General features: G+C 36.4%; 1 protein-coding gene across 17 annotated transcripts in view; it reads left to right on the top strand.

The window, feature by feature from the left end:
- The window catches only part of nrxn3a (neurexin 3a), a 384,050-nt gene extending 365,964 nt beyond the window's left edge, over positions 1-18,086 (top strand). For 4 of the 17 annotated variants that reach the window (XM_073826841.1, XM_073826839.1, XM_073826837.1 and 1 more), the window contains 2 exons: positions 4,279-4,354; positions 16,342-18,086. In XM_073826841.1, the coding sequence (XP_073682942.1) occupies positions 4,279-4,354; positions 16,342-16,643 (378 nt within the window). In that variant the 3' untranslated portion in view covers positions 16,644-18,086. Of the gene's footprint in view, positions 1-4,278; positions 4,364-12,464; positions 13,036-15,717 lie in introns of all 17 variants that reach the window. The other 13 variants (XM_073826840.1, XM_073826838.1, XM_073826836.1 and 10 more) reach the window with 6 other exon arrangements.
- Positions 18,087-18,440: the final 354 nt, after the last annotated feature.

Below are 18,440 nucleotides of genomic sequence, written 5' to 3'. Positions count from 1 at the left end.
AGTGCTGGGATACAGGTTTTTGTTAATATTTTGAATTAGATTTATTTTTCTTTTTTTTTAAATGGTAGGTTATTTTTATTAGTTTTTTTTTTTTAAATACAGTTAAAGTCATGAGTTTAGATACACCTTGAAGAATCTGCAAAATGTTAATTCTTTTAACAAAATAAGAGGAATCATACAAAATGGATGTTATTTTTATTTAGTACTGACCTGAATGACATATTTAATATAAAAGACATTTGCATATAGTCCACAAGAGAAAATAATAGTTGAATTTATAAAAATGACCATGTTCGAAAGTTGAAATTTCTTCATACTTTCTGTGTTGTTACCTGAATGTTCCACAGCTGTTTTTTTTTTTTTTTGTGATAATTGTTCATGAGTTCCTCGTTTGTCCTGAACAGTTAAATTGCCTGCTGTTCTTCAGAAAAATCCTTCAGGTCCCACAAATTATTTTGTTTTTCAGCATTTTTCTGTATTTGAACCCTTTCTAACAATGACTGTATGATTTTGAGATCCATCTTTTCACACTGAGGTCAACTGAGGGACTCATATGCAACTGATACAGAAGGTTCAAACACTCGCTGATGCTCCAGAAAGAAACACGATGCATTAAGAGCCGGGTGTGAAAACTTTTGAAAAAAAAAAAAAAAGATGATTAGGCAAAATAAGAAAAATTTACACATCCCCATTCTGTTCAAAAGTTTTCACCCCCGGCTCTTAATGCATCATGTTTCCTTCTGAAGCATCAGTGAGCATTTAAGCCTTCTTCTGTTTTAAATCTTAATAAATCTTCTAATTTTGTATCATAAATTGTTCTGGATCCTGGAACAAAACCAGTTGAAACTACTGGTTTATTAGACGCCACTTGCAATTAAAAATGAAAATGAGAGGGACATAAGTTTATACTGTTGTGTACCTGGAAATTGTGTACTTGCATCACATTTAATTTTTTTATAACATATTTTCAGAAGTTTTGCGTCCACTGAAAACTTGTGGAAAGACATTTCAGTTTTATCGATTAAACAGGCAACTTCTACGTACGACATATTGAATATTGGTAAAATAATTGACATTTAGCAGATTCTGCAAGGTGTATGTAAACTTTTTGACTTCAACTGTAGTTTTTATACATTATTATTTCAGTTTTAGTTATTTTAGTAAAAGTTAAAGTAAATAAAAATATGTTGCCATTTTGGAGAAAAAAAGAATCATGGCTGTTGGTCACATTTCACTGCAAATAATTTAGTGGCAACAGACTCCATGTAGACTTTATTGAATGATGTTTAAAAAAATCAATAAACAGATAATTCTTCATTTTTTTATTTGTCCAAAATACATTGTTCTTTAAATAATGTGTAATTTCCTTAAGACTGAAAATAAATTGAACGGATTTAACCGGATTTGCTTATCTGTCGGACACCATGAAGCATTACACTCTCTGCTTTGAGAAGAGTGAAGAAACAAGCTAATCTTCCAGGAGTTCAATATTAAGTTCCCGTCACTGTCAGACTGGGCGTGAGAGAGGGAGGGAAAAAGATTAGACTCTTCAGCACAGATGAACGTTAAAGGCTTATATGCCAGCGAAACACATTCTCACATTGTTAATATGTGGATTAGGCCATTTTCTCGTTCCCAACTGAAGTATCAATATATGAGTATAAAATGGCATAATGCAGCAGCTCACCACTGCATTCTCAGCCTGAGCTTGTGTTAACGTGAAAGAGGATATGAAGAGCGGCTACTGAGATATTCAATGCTTCTAACTGATTCCGGGATCCGTACGTACCTGTGCATTAGTCTGCATGTATTCACAGACATACATATTCAAATCGGCCATTGTGTCAGTAACGTTTTCAACCGAATATCATCCGTGGGTTCTGTTCGGAGCGGTTTATGAGATTAAATGCTGTCATTCAAGGAGGAAGCCTGAAATAATTTCACATTTTCTCCGCAATCAGTCAATTACGTTTCTCATTGCTTTCTGCATCTGTGATATCCTCCTCCTCTTTCAGTCACAAAGATGAGTTGTTTGCCACACTAAATATAAATTCAATGAATAATTTTATATTCACATAGAGCGATATTCCACACCCCGCCAGTGTGAAGCGCCACCTCTGCCCTGGCTGATGTGCATCCGAATGGATTTTTTCACCATTTTCATACCAAAACTGTGAGGGGAGAAGAAAAAAAAAAAGAAGCAGCTATTTTTTTTTCCTTTCCAGCAAAGTCCACTAAGAATATAGAGGGAAAACATTTTATTATTCCGTATAACCCAATCATATTTATGACCCTGCATTTGAGAGCGCTTTCCATTGCTCCCTATGTTATTTAAAATTTCATAAACCTGGTCTACGACAGTACTTATTTTGCCCCACATTCTAATCTGCTCCTAATAAAGACATGCCAAGCAGAGGCTGTGAAAAACGAGCTCACCGCAGTGGTTGGCATGAGTAAGGGAGAGCGCTGGGGATAAATCAGAGCAGGAGACGTTGGAGACACACAGATAATCTCAGAGTGCCGCTGTGTGTTTGGTCCTCTCCTCTCAGCGGCGGTGATATACAATGATGGGAAATCCATGCCACCTCTCGAAAGGGCGAGATGGAGGTGACTCGTATAGATGTTTGACGTGAGCGGTTTTTCAAAATAAAAGTTTGGAATTAACACCCAAGATGAGCTCAGCAAACTCATTCACTGTCTGTCACCGGTGAATTAATGTTTATTGACGGCGAAATAATGACACTGACTTACGAGCAGGCTTACGTCAAATCTCTTCCCGCAGAGCTCCTCGCAAACTTCTGTCATTTATAAAATTCCCTAAATCTCAGACTCATTGCATATTCATTTATTAAATATTAAGGCTAATTTGATTTATGCTCTCAGCTGCTAATAAGAGCGTGGTACTCTCAGCTGCATTCAAAGGAATTGGTCTACCAAAAATGAAAATCCTGTTATTTTCCCACCCTCATCTTGTTCTAAATCCATATATTATTTACATATAGTCCACAAGAGAAAATAATAGTTGAATAGTTGAAAAATGACCCTGTTCAAAAGTTTACATGCCCTTGTTTCTTAATACTGTGTTCTTACCTGAATGATCCACAACTGTGTTTTTTTTTTTTTTTTTTTTTTTAGTGATAGATGTTCATGAGTCCCTTGTTTGTCCTGAAACTGCCTGCTGTTCTTCAGAAAAATCCTTCAGGTCCCACAAATTCTTTGGTTTTTTAGCATTTTTGTGTATTTGAACCCTTTATAGCAAAGACTGTATGATTTTGACATCCAAATTTTCACACTGAGGACAACTGAGGGACTCATTTGCAACTATTACAGAAGGTTCAAACACTCACTGATGCGCAAGAAGGAAACACGATGCATTAAGAGCCAGGGGTGAAAACTTTTGGAATTTGAAGATCAGGGTTAACTTAACATTTAACTTACTTTGTATATATATATACTTTGTGTATATATATATATATATATATATATATATATATATATATATATATATATATAATAAAATATTTATTATAATTTTTTTTTGTTAATTTGCCTGTTATTGTAATGTCTTTATAATGTTTGACCAATAAAATATTGTTACAAAAATATTTGCTTACTTATTATTTAGACTTTTTTTTCTACTGTTTTAATAAATGTGTTCAGTCGTTCTATTTTTGTCAGAAAGGATGCTATCTTCTTTTGAAGGCTGCCTTGGATGTTTTTGGTCATGATTTTACTTTCAAATCAATGCATAAAATACATTTGGGCCTACAATAGAAACTTTATCTAAAAAGCAACTTGATCTCATGACTAAAACATACCTGTGGGAACTTTAACGCAAAATAGGTACCGTACCACAGTGTACATCTTGTGACAAATTCGATGTAAAATGTCAACTGAGTGGCATTAAAAGAGTGTTCGGTTTTTGTACCCAAGGATTACGCATTCTAAGTCCAATTCTATGCCGGCTGAGCTATCAAGCTTGTTTTATTTGGAAAGTGAAACATTTGGAGCTGTAATCATAACTGTGTATGAAAACAATTACAAGTGCTCGCTGTTTTACCGCCTCTAGTCTTCTTTTTCCATTGGAAACTGCAGTGATATGTACTTATTGGTACATATTTTGCATCTTTGCGAAAAAGTTCCCACAGATACGTTTTTGTCATGAGATTAGGTAGCAACCAACAAAGGTTCTTTTACATTATGGTGGTGCAATATAATGCATTCAAGTCTCTCTTTTGTTTGTCTATTGTCCCGTTTGTGTGTTTCACCGTATTACAGACCACGGACGACATGGTCTCTTCGGCCGAATGCTCCAGTGACGACGAGGACTTTGCTGAGTGCGAAGGACATGCAGGTGGGCTAGGTCAGTTGAATTTTGCTTGCCTCTATGTGGTGGCCTTTCATTTGCAACTGAGGATCAGATCCTCAAAGCATCGCCTCCCCCCATGGATAGAAAAAGTGTAACTTCCTGTTTAATCCAACCTATGTACAGCAATACAGAGACATGGATATAGTAGGAATAATGTAAACAAAGCATAAATAGGCATGGATTTCTATGCTTAGTTCATTCAGTAGCTTTGAATTAGAGCTAATCTCAAATCATTCCCCACAAAACTTTAATTACGAGCTACACTTGGCCATGGGGTTTTCCGAAGTGGTTAACATGGTCACACTGATTACTAATTTTGTCCCCAGTGCCTATTATAAGAGCATACGTACAAAATTAGTACAGAAAAGTGACATGTTCTCTGCATTGATGCTTCAAAATGTATCATACTGAGGATTTTTTGCCATGTGATAGTGGACTGCATTTTGGCACATGATACATTTTGAGATTTCTCTTGAACTTTGCTTTCAGCCTTATAGTAGAGTGATATCTATCAGATTAATTGCTGTTGAAGCAGTCTTTTCAATTCCTTTCTGTTTCCTCATTTCAAGAGGCTTGATTTAAGTTAACTTGTTGTAATAGAGAACAGATATCATCGAATTTCTGTGTACCAATTTTTGTTTTGTGTCGTTATGCTTATTTTTAACGATATAATTTTGCCTCAGTGTGAACAAGTTGTTCTGCTAAGATTTTCCAACCCAAATATGAAAAATACAATTCAGTGATTAGAAAAAAAAAAAGAGATTGATAGTGAGAAAGAGAAAGATTTGAGAGAAGTTGGGTATTGGCTTTTTTAACATAATTGTAGCTTGGAGAAAATAGTCTGTCATGTCTTTTGTGAAATATGCAAATTCTTTGATTGCAGATATAGATAATTGAAATTTCATTCCTTGCAAATCATGATTCCAGTCAGAGAGGTCAAATGAATCTCGGCATAATTTAAGTAAAAACCTTACCACTTACAATAATTGGGTGTTTCTTCAACTTTGGGCACTTTTATATTCTAAGGGTTGGTTTTTATTAAAATGAACAGATTTCAGCTTTTTTTTTTCAGTGACATGAAAGTCACATTAAAACATATTAGTCTTAGAAAGTTTTTACCATACCTTTACCATACCGCTTTTCTCAGACAGTTAATCTTATAAACATTAAATATTAATTTAAAACTCTAAACAGCGCAAAATAATGAGTAATGTGCAAATGTGTAAAAAGTGTTTCTTAAACCTAGTTGAACAAACACCCAGTTATACATATTCCCCATGTCAGAAAATCGCACCAGCACATAACAAGAAGAACAATGTGCGATCAAATCATTTCCAGAGGCCAAAGCCATTTCATGGCCTGTTAGTTTTATCTATTGGCCTGTGATGAGCACACTATCTTTTATCGCAGAAGTGCGCAGCACCTTTATTGTGCTCCGTTGGATGAAAATGTATACGTTTAAGTTTTCATGCAGACATGACAGGCTAGTGATCTGCTTTGTTTGTTCTGACCCTCTGTGATTCTCTCAAATGTCAATGCCAATTTCTTCCAAATGACATTCATCAGTTTAGCGGTTTGAGAACAATATCCATCTTTCTGGAATCTTTATGTACTCATAAAGAAAGTTATTGGCAGGGTCCCAATCATCCAGTCACGTTTACACAGAAATTCATGCCATTCTAACCTCTACATCAGTTGATGTGAAGCTGCATGAGACATTACCGCTGCAGGGGTGCGTCCTCATATTCGGCGTGTATTCTGTACCGCATGCGTGGGGTGCTTTCCCCTTGATTTGTCCTCTTAATTTCATGAGCTTGTGCGTGGTCGATGTTATTTTTGGTGAAGTCCTCATCTATTTCCCAGCTTTCCAAAAGCAACATTCCTGTCATCTCGCCTCATCTTGTTCCGCATGATATTTTGGTGTTGAAATCGATTTTTCCTCCATTTTTCTCAAGCATCTGTACCATCTGGGCTTGACCTTGAACATTGCCATTTTGATTAACAAAGCGAATAACAGGCAACAAAATCTTTTCTTGCCATCCAAAGACTTTTTGAGCTCAAGTATTGAAGTAATCTTGAAAAAGAAAGTTGTGTTTTAAGAATGACCAACATCCTTGAACGCCCCTCACTTCTTCCTCACCTGACTGCGAGCCGGTCTGCGTATGAACTCATTTTTGAATGCAGATGGCATAGAAAGAGTTTTATTGCCACAAACCGTGCGCTTCTCAATGTCACGCTTTCTCAAGCAGTCATTTGTGGCATGTAATATGGTAGCTGCTAGTCAGAGTCATTTTCCAGACTATTCTCTCATTATTCAGTGCATGGCGCCATTTTTTGATCTCCATGCATATCCTCACCATCCGACTAACCTGAGTGCTGTACTGTATGTATGAGCCAGTTTCAACAAGCATCATACCTCAAGCTTATGGTTGCAAAGATTTCCGCTGCATTTCCTGTACCAAATCGTGTTCCTGTCAATCAACTTGTCTGTCTTGACGTGTTGTCACGTGATTCTGTTCTCTGTTTGTAAAAATTGTTGGGTTTTCCCCTTTATCCCCTATCTGGAATTCCATAGGAGGGCTTCTATTGATTAATAATACGCATTCCATAGAGCAGTTCCACTGCAAATTATTTCTTAGTACACAGATCTCATTATTTTAAAGTTCATGCTTGCATGCAAACCAAAAAAGTATTTCTGGTATGTAAAGTTGCGGATATATTTTTAGTTCCATGCATTTTGTTTATTCTTAAACGCTAAATGAGCCTCATTTTTAGAGTGTTTAAATGATAAGGTAGTATAGTATTTCCTTTTGAACAAGACAAAAGGTGAAATGAATTTGGAATTGAGGGCAAGAAGCCTCTAGAGACTCAATTATCTGTTTGACGGAAGCATCTCTCATTCTAATAGTTAATGGTACAGTTTGTAAATGCAGGAAGGGGTCGGTGCAATGTATTTACATTAAAGTTGCATTACAGATTCTTGTTAGCACGCAGTACTAATCAGCTCTAAAGGGCAAAGTTCTACATCTTTTCAGAAGTGTGATTTGTTCAGGCTTATCGCTGTCTCGTATTGAGGCATTTGATGAAATAATTACGGATAATTAATCAGGATTTAACAAGCTCCAAGCTTTGCACTAATAGCGATTTGTTTGTGTCTGCTAAAAACAAAAGTCCCATGATATTTTTCTGTCATTAAAACATCAGCTTAGCACAAACCAGATATTAATGAGATGGGCCAGTCCTGTAATGCAGTACCTTTTTGAGCTCTGTAACTTTGTAAGTTAAAAGAGAGTTTTTACTAAAGGGCACTTTCAAAAATATAGTCGAGCTCAACAAATTAGAGAAAATTAACAGGATGCCTAACAGAACGGATATAAAAAGTAATTTCTCAGAGACGGAATTGAGAGTTGCTGCTCACAGCTTGAGGGCTTTAACTTTGCACTTGGTACTTTTTGTACTTTTTTAATCATCTTTTAAAATTTTGATATTAGCTTATGTTTTAAAGTGAGACTAAAATCACAAGCAGTATAGAATATTATAAGGGATATTATTATTAAGGGATATTATAAGTGGAAAAATTAAGAAAAACCTAAAATATTGCTTCATAAATTGCCCCCTTTTTTAAAAAAAAAGTTACTGTGTCCTTATTTATGACTAACACCGTTTAGAAAAAGTTTTTGTATAATATGAAATGAATACTTTTAATCAGCAAATATGGTGACAAATATGAAGAAGTTTGTAATGTTATGAAAGATTTCTAAATGCTGTTCATCAAAGAATCAATCAGAAGAACATTTATCACGGTTTCCACAAAAATATTAAGCAGCACAATTGTTTTCAACCCTGATGATAATAAGAACTGTTACTGAAGCACAATATCCATTTACTGCATAGTAAGAATGACCCACATTTTGTTATTCTTCGGTTAACATGCTGTTTAAAACAAAAATCCTTTTAAAAGTGGTCCATACAACTTGTGCACTATATTTTATTGTACAAAATAGATTAAACTTTGAGACATTGTGACTAAATATGGCTCCTATGCAGTATATATAAGTTATGCTGTGTCTCTGAATTGCACTGACACTAAAACTAGTGTACTAGGTCTCATTTCTCTTCCTTATGTGAACACCAGATGGCATTATATGCTGCCCTCATGATTTTAGATTCAGACAATACTAAGAAATTCCCAAAAGATGCATAAGTAATGAGTTGGATTTTAGTTATTCACCTGATTCAAGCTGATAGCTACTTTTTAAGAGTAAGTGTAGCTTGTTTTGTCATGCTGATTAGACAGAGGTGAGCGTCTTTTTCGACTCAAAAGCAATTAGATGCCTTTGGAATGCAGGAAATGAATAAAAAATCGGTAGAACAAAGGGAAGAATGGTCCAGATTAGAGAGCCAGTATTGCTTGGCCCCATCCTGTGCCAAGAGAGAGGGAGTTGCTTTTATCACAGGCCTGCAGGTGGCCGTTCAGCATTGGAGCTCCTGTTTAATTACCTATCCATAGTGCAACCAGAGATAAGAACACACCAGACACCCGACATTGAGATACACCTCTTGTGTTAGAAGAGTTTTGAATAGTCTCACTTTGCAAATAATACTCAATGCGTTACAGTGTTTGCATTTTAATTGGGGAGCCTTACTGAACAGATGTACTCTCTTGTCAGGTACCGTCAGTCAGTTAAAAAAAAAATACATTAAAGCATTATTAAAAGGATAGTTCAACAAAATAATGAAAACTCTGTCATTAATTAGTCACTCCCATGTTGTTTCAAACCTGTAAGACCTTTGTTCATCTCTGGACCACAAATTAAGATATTTTTGATGAAATCCGAAAGCTTTCTGACCTTACGTAGACATCAGCGCAACTGACATGTTCAAGGCCCAGAAAGGTAGTAAGGACATTGATAAAAGACTGACACGGGAGAGAAGAAATTGTTTTTGTTTTTATTATTTTCTTAGTGCACAAACAGTATTTTCATAGTGTTATGGTTGAACCACTGATGTCACATGGACTATTTTAACAATGTCCTTACTTCCTTTTTGGGCCTTGAACGTGGTTGCTTTGCTGTCTATGCAGGGTCAGAAAGCTCTCGGATTTCATCAAAAAATATCTTAATTTGTGTTCTGAAGATGAACGAAGGTTTTGTGATTTCGGAACAACATGAGGGTGAGAAATTAATAGAGTTGGGTATCAATTCGATTTTGATTCACAAGCTCTCGATTCGATTCAGTTCTCGTTTTTTTTATTACATTCCGTGAATATAGTTCTAATACAAATGTTACTGATATTTCGGAAAAAAAAATAACATCAGTTTACTAATGGTGAATTAATAAAAAGAAATTAAGAGCCACAGGACTGTATTTTAAATCTATTCTATTTTTTTTTTTTCTTTTTTTTTTTTTTGTATAGGCTTTTTTTTTTTTTTTTTTTTTAAATAATAAGGCCGGCCCTATAAAATGTATATCTCAATTCTTCTGGTAATCAGATGAAGGCATAAAACATTTATTTACTTATCCTGATCAAATGAAAATTAAACCCTATTTTCGGCAAAGTGCCGCACAACAGAGGTTTACTGTAAAAATAAAAAAGATTTATTAATATTTATTAGTAGTAGTAGTAGAAGTAGTAACATTGTTATTACATAGATTTCAAATAGATGTCTATTAGATGTCTTTAAGATGCTTATGATTTAGAATGTATGTAAAACTGACATCTTACAGACGTCTGCCTGATGTTTGTCCACAGCAGATGCTTTCCAGATTAAGAGAGGTTTACTATAAAAATTAAAAAGAGAAAACAAATGTGATTGCTCTTTTAAAAATAAAGATTTCTTAATATGTATTAGTAGTAGTATTAGTAGTAGTAGCATTGTTGTTACATTAAGTCTCAAGACTGCTAAATAGTAATATATTTCTATATGATGGTAGTTTTCTCAAATTAAATGGTAAAATCCCTGATAGCACACGTACATCTCAGAGACGTCTATTTGACACCTGCATTTACATCTGCAAGACGTGGTTTGCTCATCTGCAATACGTCTATTGGACGTTTCCTATCAGATGTCAAATAGACGTCTGTTAGATGTCTTTAGGATGTTTATGATTTTGAATGTATGTAAAAAGGTTATCTTACAGACATCTGACAGATGTTTGTGCACAGCAGATGCTTTCCAGATCAAGAGATCTTTAATAGACATCTTGCAGACATACTTGTGCTATCTGGGATGCCAATGAAGTGACTCTCAGAGCAGCTGGAGATGATATTGTGTGTTCATATCGTCATATACAGAGATGGCAGAAGCTGAAAACACAGCAAAGATTGTCCGTGTTTAAGTATGTGTGTAGTAAACAAAACAGTGCGGAAATCATGGCGCCTTTACACGTAATGTCAAATGCTTCTGCAGATTAGTAGTATTACTATTAATGACAGAATTTTCATTTTTGGGTGAACTATCTCTTTAATAGAACGTGTCTGTTGTAATTGGTTGAAACAAGTCAATCTGGTGGTGCACTAAAACCATTGCAGCCTATACTTAAGATAATGATATAGATTTATAAATCAAAGTATATTTAATAGAATATAGAGTCCACACTACAACTATAAACATAACTATACAGAGCAACAATATTGTTGGAATCACTTTCAAAATATTTTTTTTCCAGATGATGAATAATAAAAACAGTGACAGCTAATCAGTTTTATTAATCATATAAATAGTAGAGTATTTCATAAGTATGCATAAGATTGGATTATATATTTTAAGAATCTTCATACGTTCATTCATTACAGCTTTCCCCTAGACATAGTGTGGTTTTGTTCAATTTAATTATGTTTGAGAAGTATTTATTGGTTATTTTCTATTAGAAGGGAAATTATAGATTTTAGATGATTAGATTATGTACTAATTTAACATCTCACAAGGTAATACTGTTCGCCTCAAAGCTTTCGGAGAGTTTATTTCTACCTTCTATAGAAGTCATCTATTTTGAACCCTCTTGTGGAATTCCTCAATCAATACTCTGCTGCTTTTCAACCAAAGTCTGTGGGTACCGACCATGATTATAGATCCTTCATTATGAGATTTAACGACTTTACCGGTCTAAAAAACTAGGAATCTGCTCTGTATTCTCCAGCAGTGTGCCACAAAAGCGAACATGACAAACATCTGTGACCTACAGGCCATGGTTTAAAGGCTTCTTTGACCTCGCTTAACCTTTGATGTCTGATTTGACCCCCAGCTTGCTGTGTTGTTTGTCTACTCTCCCTAAATGCAACTTACTTTACGCATGCGTCAACATCTTGCAGTAAAAAAAACTTAACCCATTTTCAGCCAATTTTCCTCTCTCTTTGACATACATCCAGACTGCACGCCTGTTACATGTTTAAGACTAACAATGACAGATATATTTGTCTTTGGGTCACATGACAGAGGAAACAGTTGTCTGTTAAACTGTCCCTCTCGATTGTGTCTGTTTTATAGTTTGTGCATCTGGTTGTAGTGTGTGAAATTTAGAATTGCTTTGTTCTTTCGTCTCTGGGAATTTTGTCTTTTTAGTTTACACCCTCAAATCAATTTCATTTTTTGTTGGTTACCATTTTTTGACTAGCTGAATTTTTGGGTTCAAAATTAGTGCTGAAATTTTAACTAGATGTGAATATCAAATCACAATTATCATTCATTTGATAACGTGTTTTGATTTTTGCTCTTCTTTTTTAGATTTGGAACTAATTCAATGACAATTCAATGTGCTTACAGTGATTAATCACCTCGGAAATCATAAGAATCGCAATTTGCAATGCCACGAATGCAAAAACAACCCAATTTGATTTCAAATCAAATGTGTAAATGTTCCAAAAGGCACATGATGGTCAATGAAGAGGTTCCAGATCTTGACACACTTCTTGTTTTTTCAAATTTTGAGAGTTGATCTTGATGAACAATTGACGTTTTAAAGAATGTTTCCAAACTGCATGGCGAAGAAGTTGCAGTTTAGGGTTTGTCAGATTGTCAGTGTTAGAGTTTTGTTCTTTTTCGTAGATGGGCATGTATATGCTCATTGTTTGTATATCCCCATCCCTTCCTTACAGCCAAAAACGTTAATGCTGCCCGACCGCTTCGTACTGCCTATACATGGACATGGCAACTGACTTACACAATCACCCCCATCATTGTCATCTCCTATGTAGTATGTTCATAGGTCCAATTCCCTTGTCACAACCCCCCTTCCCTCTTCCTCCCCCCCTCTAGCTATGGTAAAATATGTACAGTCATCCATTCACTCAAACCTAAAGATTAAAACCAATCTAAGCAAAAAGTTTAATTACTAGAATGTAGATATTTATTTAACGGGAAAAAATGCTATATAAATCAAAGGCTCAACTATGTACAGTTTTTGTAAGAAAACTGGATTATATATCAAAGTAACAACAAAAGAGAATAATGGTGAAGTTTATTTTTCATGTTATGTGGTGTGGATGTATGTGTTGTTGCCTCCCTGTACTCTCTCATGTGGGAAACAAAAATATATATCTAACCAGAAACACGATGACAGTCATTTTGTTTTCACAAAGAAAAAACCTGTCCAAGAACATTCTTACACAACTTTCTTTTGTACGTTTTTTTTTCTTCATGCCAAAATCATGCGGGCAATTTGTTGATGTAAGTTGACAAAAAATTATAATATGCTTATGTGTTTATGTTTATGTTTATAATATATATGATGTATATGCTTGTTTAAATTCTTATTATAATGAGATTGAAAAGTTCTCGATTTGCTAAATTATACTGTTATATTGCCTGTTTGTTAGTACTGTTTTGTGTGCTATGACTAGTTATTGAGAACTTTTGGCTTTACTTTTGTTATTAAAGTCTGCCTTTTTAAGTTCTTTTGATTTTAAATTTTATTTTTATGCAAGTCTCTTTTTTATATATATACTATAAAAACCTGATGGCAGTTTTGTCTTTTTTGCTATGACAGTTTGAATATCTAGACGGTAGAACGCAGAAACAAACCTTATAGGTTTTTGTTGCATGACAGAAACACTGAAATAGTTTATTCTTTTCATATTAGAATCACTCGTTCTTTCCCGAATAGAGGTCCTTTACAACATACACGTGAAGAACTGACTGAGAAATGTTACTGCTAACAATAACATCTTTGAAAATCTTTGTGCATTTTAAGATACACAAAATAGCATTTATTGTATTCCTTATTATTGAAAGATTGAAGTGTCACACTTCAAAATCAACCACATTCAATAGATAATGGTGACAGAGATCATTCAGCTGTCATTGCACTGTGGAGATAGTAACTGTCATTAGGAAGGCTTCCTGAAGCCATTCAAAAGGCAAGAGTCTACTGGGGAGCCACATCTTTCATCACACACTTGTGTGTATATATAGAGATAAGGTGTTTTTCTGCAAAAATATACACTTCTTATAGAACAGATGAGACTTCACCTCGTAGCTTATATACATGATTTCCTGGTACTGCATGCTGTTTTCTTCTGAAAATTATTTTTAGAACCTGAGACTTCATGGCAATAGGAAGTAGATTCGTTCCTGCATGTTTAATTATGCAAAATATTATTCCAAAAATACTATGAGGTTAGAACTCAGTAAATAACATTTTTTAATTTACTAGTTCATGTTGAAATGCATGAGCTAATCTTAACAAATGCAACTTTTGTGTTAAATGTTACTTTTTTTAGTAGAAATTTGCATTAAATGTGATTTAAAGGGGTCATGAACTGCTGATTTTTTTCATATTTTTTCTTATTCTGCACTGTTCTCTGACGTCAACGTATATCGGATTTTAACATAAAAAAGATCATAATCTAAAAGTAATAGACTATTTTCTGTCCTGATTTTAACCCCCCTCATCAGAACGCTCTTGTTTGAATAGGCATGGCGGATTGTAGACTCGGAAGTAAACGCCCACTGCTATGATTGGCTAACAGCGTACATTCATTCCTCATAGATGGACGCTGCTGATTTAAGTTTAAAATACAAATAATAATAAGAGACGAAGCAATAGTGACCATGTAATGAAAACAGTTACATTTTTGTTGCAACATCACTGTCGGATCCAATATAGGCAGCACTGCATCGTCTTTTAGTTTCAATCATTTTGAAAATCCTGCGTTGAATTGTAGCTTTGGTTACTGATGTAAGCTCGGTTCCCTGAGAGAAGGGAACAAGCGTCGCATTGCGTCGCTGACGCTATGGGTAACTGTAAACTAATCCGCAGTAAAATGAAGTAAACGAAGGACCGAGTTCTTACTGACGCGGTCTGGAACTTCATTAAAAATAAAGTTGGCACTGCAGGGAATCCTGTTGTTTTCAGAGCCATCTTCATCATTGGGTTTCTGTGTAAACTTGCGAATTCGACTCTCTGGTAAACACTATGTGCAAAACGGGTTAAACAGGCAGCAAAGTCGATTTTCTTCTGCGGAGGCAGCACTTAATTAGTAATTCATATACATTCAACGATGAGCACGCTTAGTTCAGCAGACGGCATTGCGTGTGTTCAACTTAAAGCGCCAATGAGTGAATCAGTACTTTGATGTAATACACACGCAGCAGCATTTTAACTCGAACGCACCTTTTCCTTTTGTTTGGAGTGTTCGGTGAGTTTCGTCACGAAATATACATCAATTAATCTGACCAATCAGGTTGTGAACGTATCACTATGTCTTTAGGTTCTGTATCTTTAGGTTCACTGTCAATAATGTCAAATGTATCATTTTACTTTTTGGTCCGGACCAAATAAACCAAACAAACCGAACTACAAGTGTGAACACACACCAATATGTCAAATTTTGGTTTCTCAGTTCATGACCCCATTATTCACGCACAAATTTATTTACCCAAAAAGCAGATCATTCAGGCCTGTTGAAAAAAACAGCATATGCTGGTTAGGTATGTTTTGGTGCTGAGATGGTGGTTTTAGCTGATTTTTGCTGGTCCTTAGCTGGTTTATGCTGGTCCTTTGCTGGTATATGCTGTCTGGTATGTATGTCCTTGACCAGCAACATGACCAGCTAAGGACCAGCATTAACCAGCAAAGGACCAGCATAAACCAGCTAAAACCAGCATCCCAGCACCAAAGCATACCATAACCAGCATATACTGTTTTTTTTTCAACAGGGACAAGCTCACCCACAAAGACCTTTCAAGTCCTTTTGATGCCAACTTATAGTTGTTTATGTTTTTATTGTTTTGCTTTTGTCTTTTAGTTTGATTGATTTATTGTGTCCGTTCTGCCTTGTATCCGTTGGTGGTGTTTTTTGGGTACCAGTTCTCGAGACTAACGTGCCTCGTGTCTGTGTTCAATTGTAGGAGGCGAATTAGTTTTCCCAGTACTTGTAAAGGATCCCTTAGAGCTCCCCTCTGTAGCCAGTCGTACACCCTCCATCCCCTTTCCCCCAACCCTCCGCCCCCACCTCACCATTATTGAGACCACCAAAGAGTCCCTGTCCATGGCCACTGAGGCGGGGGTACCTTGCTTGTCGGACCGAGGCAGCGATGATTGTGATGATGATGATGATGATGGCTTGATGATATCTGGGTATGGCTCTGGGGAAGCATACGACTCTAACCTGCCCCCTACTGATGATGAAGATTTTTACACCACCTTCTCCTTGGTAACAGATAAGACCTTGTCTTCGTCGACCTTTGAAGGTGGCTACAAAGCTCACGCGCCTAAGTGGGGATCCAAGGACTTTAGACCTAACAAAGTCTCCGATTCCGGTAGGACTACTACCGCGTCTTTTTCCCCCAAGCTGAGCCGCTCCACCACCACGTCCACGCCACCCAAACTGCCCGCGGGCAAAATGAATCACAGGGAGCTAAAGCCCCAGCCCGACATAGTCTTGCTTCCATTGCCCACTTCCTATGAGGTAGACAACACAAAGCTGAAGAGCCCATTAATAACCTCCCCCATGTTCCGTAATGTACCCACAGCAATCCCCACGGAGCCGGGCATCAGGCGGGTTCCGGGGGCCTCCGAGGTGGTCCGTGAATCTAGCAGCACCACCGGAATGGTCGTCGGGATAGTTGCCGCTGCCGCTTTGTGCATCCTAATTCTGCTGTACGCCATGTATAAGTACAGAAACAGGGACGAGGGATCCTACCAAGTGGACGAGACCAGGAATTACATAACCAACTCGGCGCAGAGCAATGGAGCAGTCATGAAGGACAAGCAACAGAGTGCGAAAAGCGGCAACAAGAAACAGAAAAACAAGGACAAGGAGTACTACGTGTGAGAACGCCCAAACGTCGCCCGTCGCTTCGACCGAACTTTGAGCTGTTGGGCGCTGCGCCGAGAGAGGGCGACAGGAGCCGAACCCCGGCGCCGCGCCGAGAAGGCGAACTCTGACGCGAACTGTACCATAAAGCACACTTACAACCGTAAGCATACCGCGAAGGTAAAAATAGCAAACATTAGTGACCTTATTCCTCTATCTGGTCGGAGACGTTATCAGTGTAGAATATTCCACAGCTACATCATAATCCTAAGTGACTTTTAGAGGTATGTGAACCTTGGCGTAAATCTCGTTTTCTTTTCTTTTGTAACTCTGTAAAAAAAAAACTACAAAAAAAGAGGAGAACGTTTCAAGCATGTAAGAGACGCATAGTGCTGACGTCCGTATCGAAAGTGGGACCCAAAACATGTTGTTCACATGAAAAAAAGGACTCCTGCCAACAAAATAAATAAATAAATATATATATAAATATATATATATATAAATTCTATATATGAGAAATTTGTATTGTTTATATACATTACTTGTGGTGTCTTATCATTTTTTGCTCTTTGCAAAAAGAAGAAAAACACAATGATGTAATAAAACCAAGACCGGTCACCGAGGCTCTGACAGCACAGCACTGTTATGATTTCCAGCCGAAACTGATCATTTTAATTGTACAACCAAATGTAATATTGCAAATGTGTGAGTTGCCAGAAAGACAGTGACGTTTCCTTGTCTCAGTAAAGCGACTGATTGTAGTGCATGCCATGCCATCCTTCGCTTCGATCACATCCGCCCACCGGGCCGAGCCGATCATCAGATAGACCTCTCGTCCCTCACAGCGACTCGACAAGGGAACGTGTCGCAGATTGGAACTTTTTCAACCGTATGTATGTTGGTCCATTTGCTCTCGTCTCTTTTTTATACAGCTGTCTGGTGCAGACTGGCGCAGTGCTATGATACTGTTAAAAGGATGTCTATACGAAAATAAATCTAATGTGAAAAGTGTGAACAAAAAAAATCCTATCTGTTGTCACAGTCGACTGTGTCGAACGAGAAATTTGTTTACATATTTTATTACATGATAGCGGTTGTACTTTGTAGGTAGATGATGTACATACAAACCTAAGTTGTATTTTTTTTAGTAATTCTATTGTACAGAGAGATCATTTGATTGATTTATTCAGTGTGTTTCATGCAGAAAAATACACATGACACTGTCGACTCATGTGAAGGAAGAAAAAAGATATACAGTACACACACGTCTTTTGTAAGGACAAGCAGAGAATATTGTTAGATTAGAGGTCTAATCTTTCTCGCAGATGTTTCTAAGTCTAAGCATGGATATTTGACTACTTGAAGCTGTCGATGAAATACAAGACGCACTTCTTAATTGTACCAGTTGTTTTATTTATAGACAAATCAAAGAAATATGTAATAAAGACAGACTAATATGGATACGGACATGCAGCTCAGATAATTTACGCCGTGTGTTTCTTACCTTAATGTCTTAATGCCAGTGGCCTGGACTGCAGGAAGCCCAATTTAACTTTTTGCCATTCATGTATAATTTTGCCATTTTTTTTATGTTTGTTAATCACTGTACCATGAATATGATGTGAAGATGTGCTCATGTTATTTTTTTAATCTTCATTTTCATTTTCTATTATTATTTTCGTTTTATGACATTATAGTCACATAGCTTCACTTCAGGCGATATTTGGCGATGGTCTATAATAAAACATTCCATGGAGGTTGATCATATATGGGTTATCTTAATCTAAACTCTCTTCAGCATGTGCGCCGATACAT

This window comes from Garra rufa, chromosome 21 (genome assembly GCF_049309525.1).
Source record: "Garra rufa chromosome 21, GarRuf1.0, whole genome shotgun sequence".
NCBI classification, from domain to species: domain Eukaryota; kingdom Metazoa; phylum Chordata; class Actinopteri; order Cypriniformes; family Cyprinidae; genus Garra; species Garra rufa.
The sequence above is the reverse complement of the archived record's forward strand: the minus strand, read 5'-3'. Positions and strand labels throughout refer to the sequence as shown.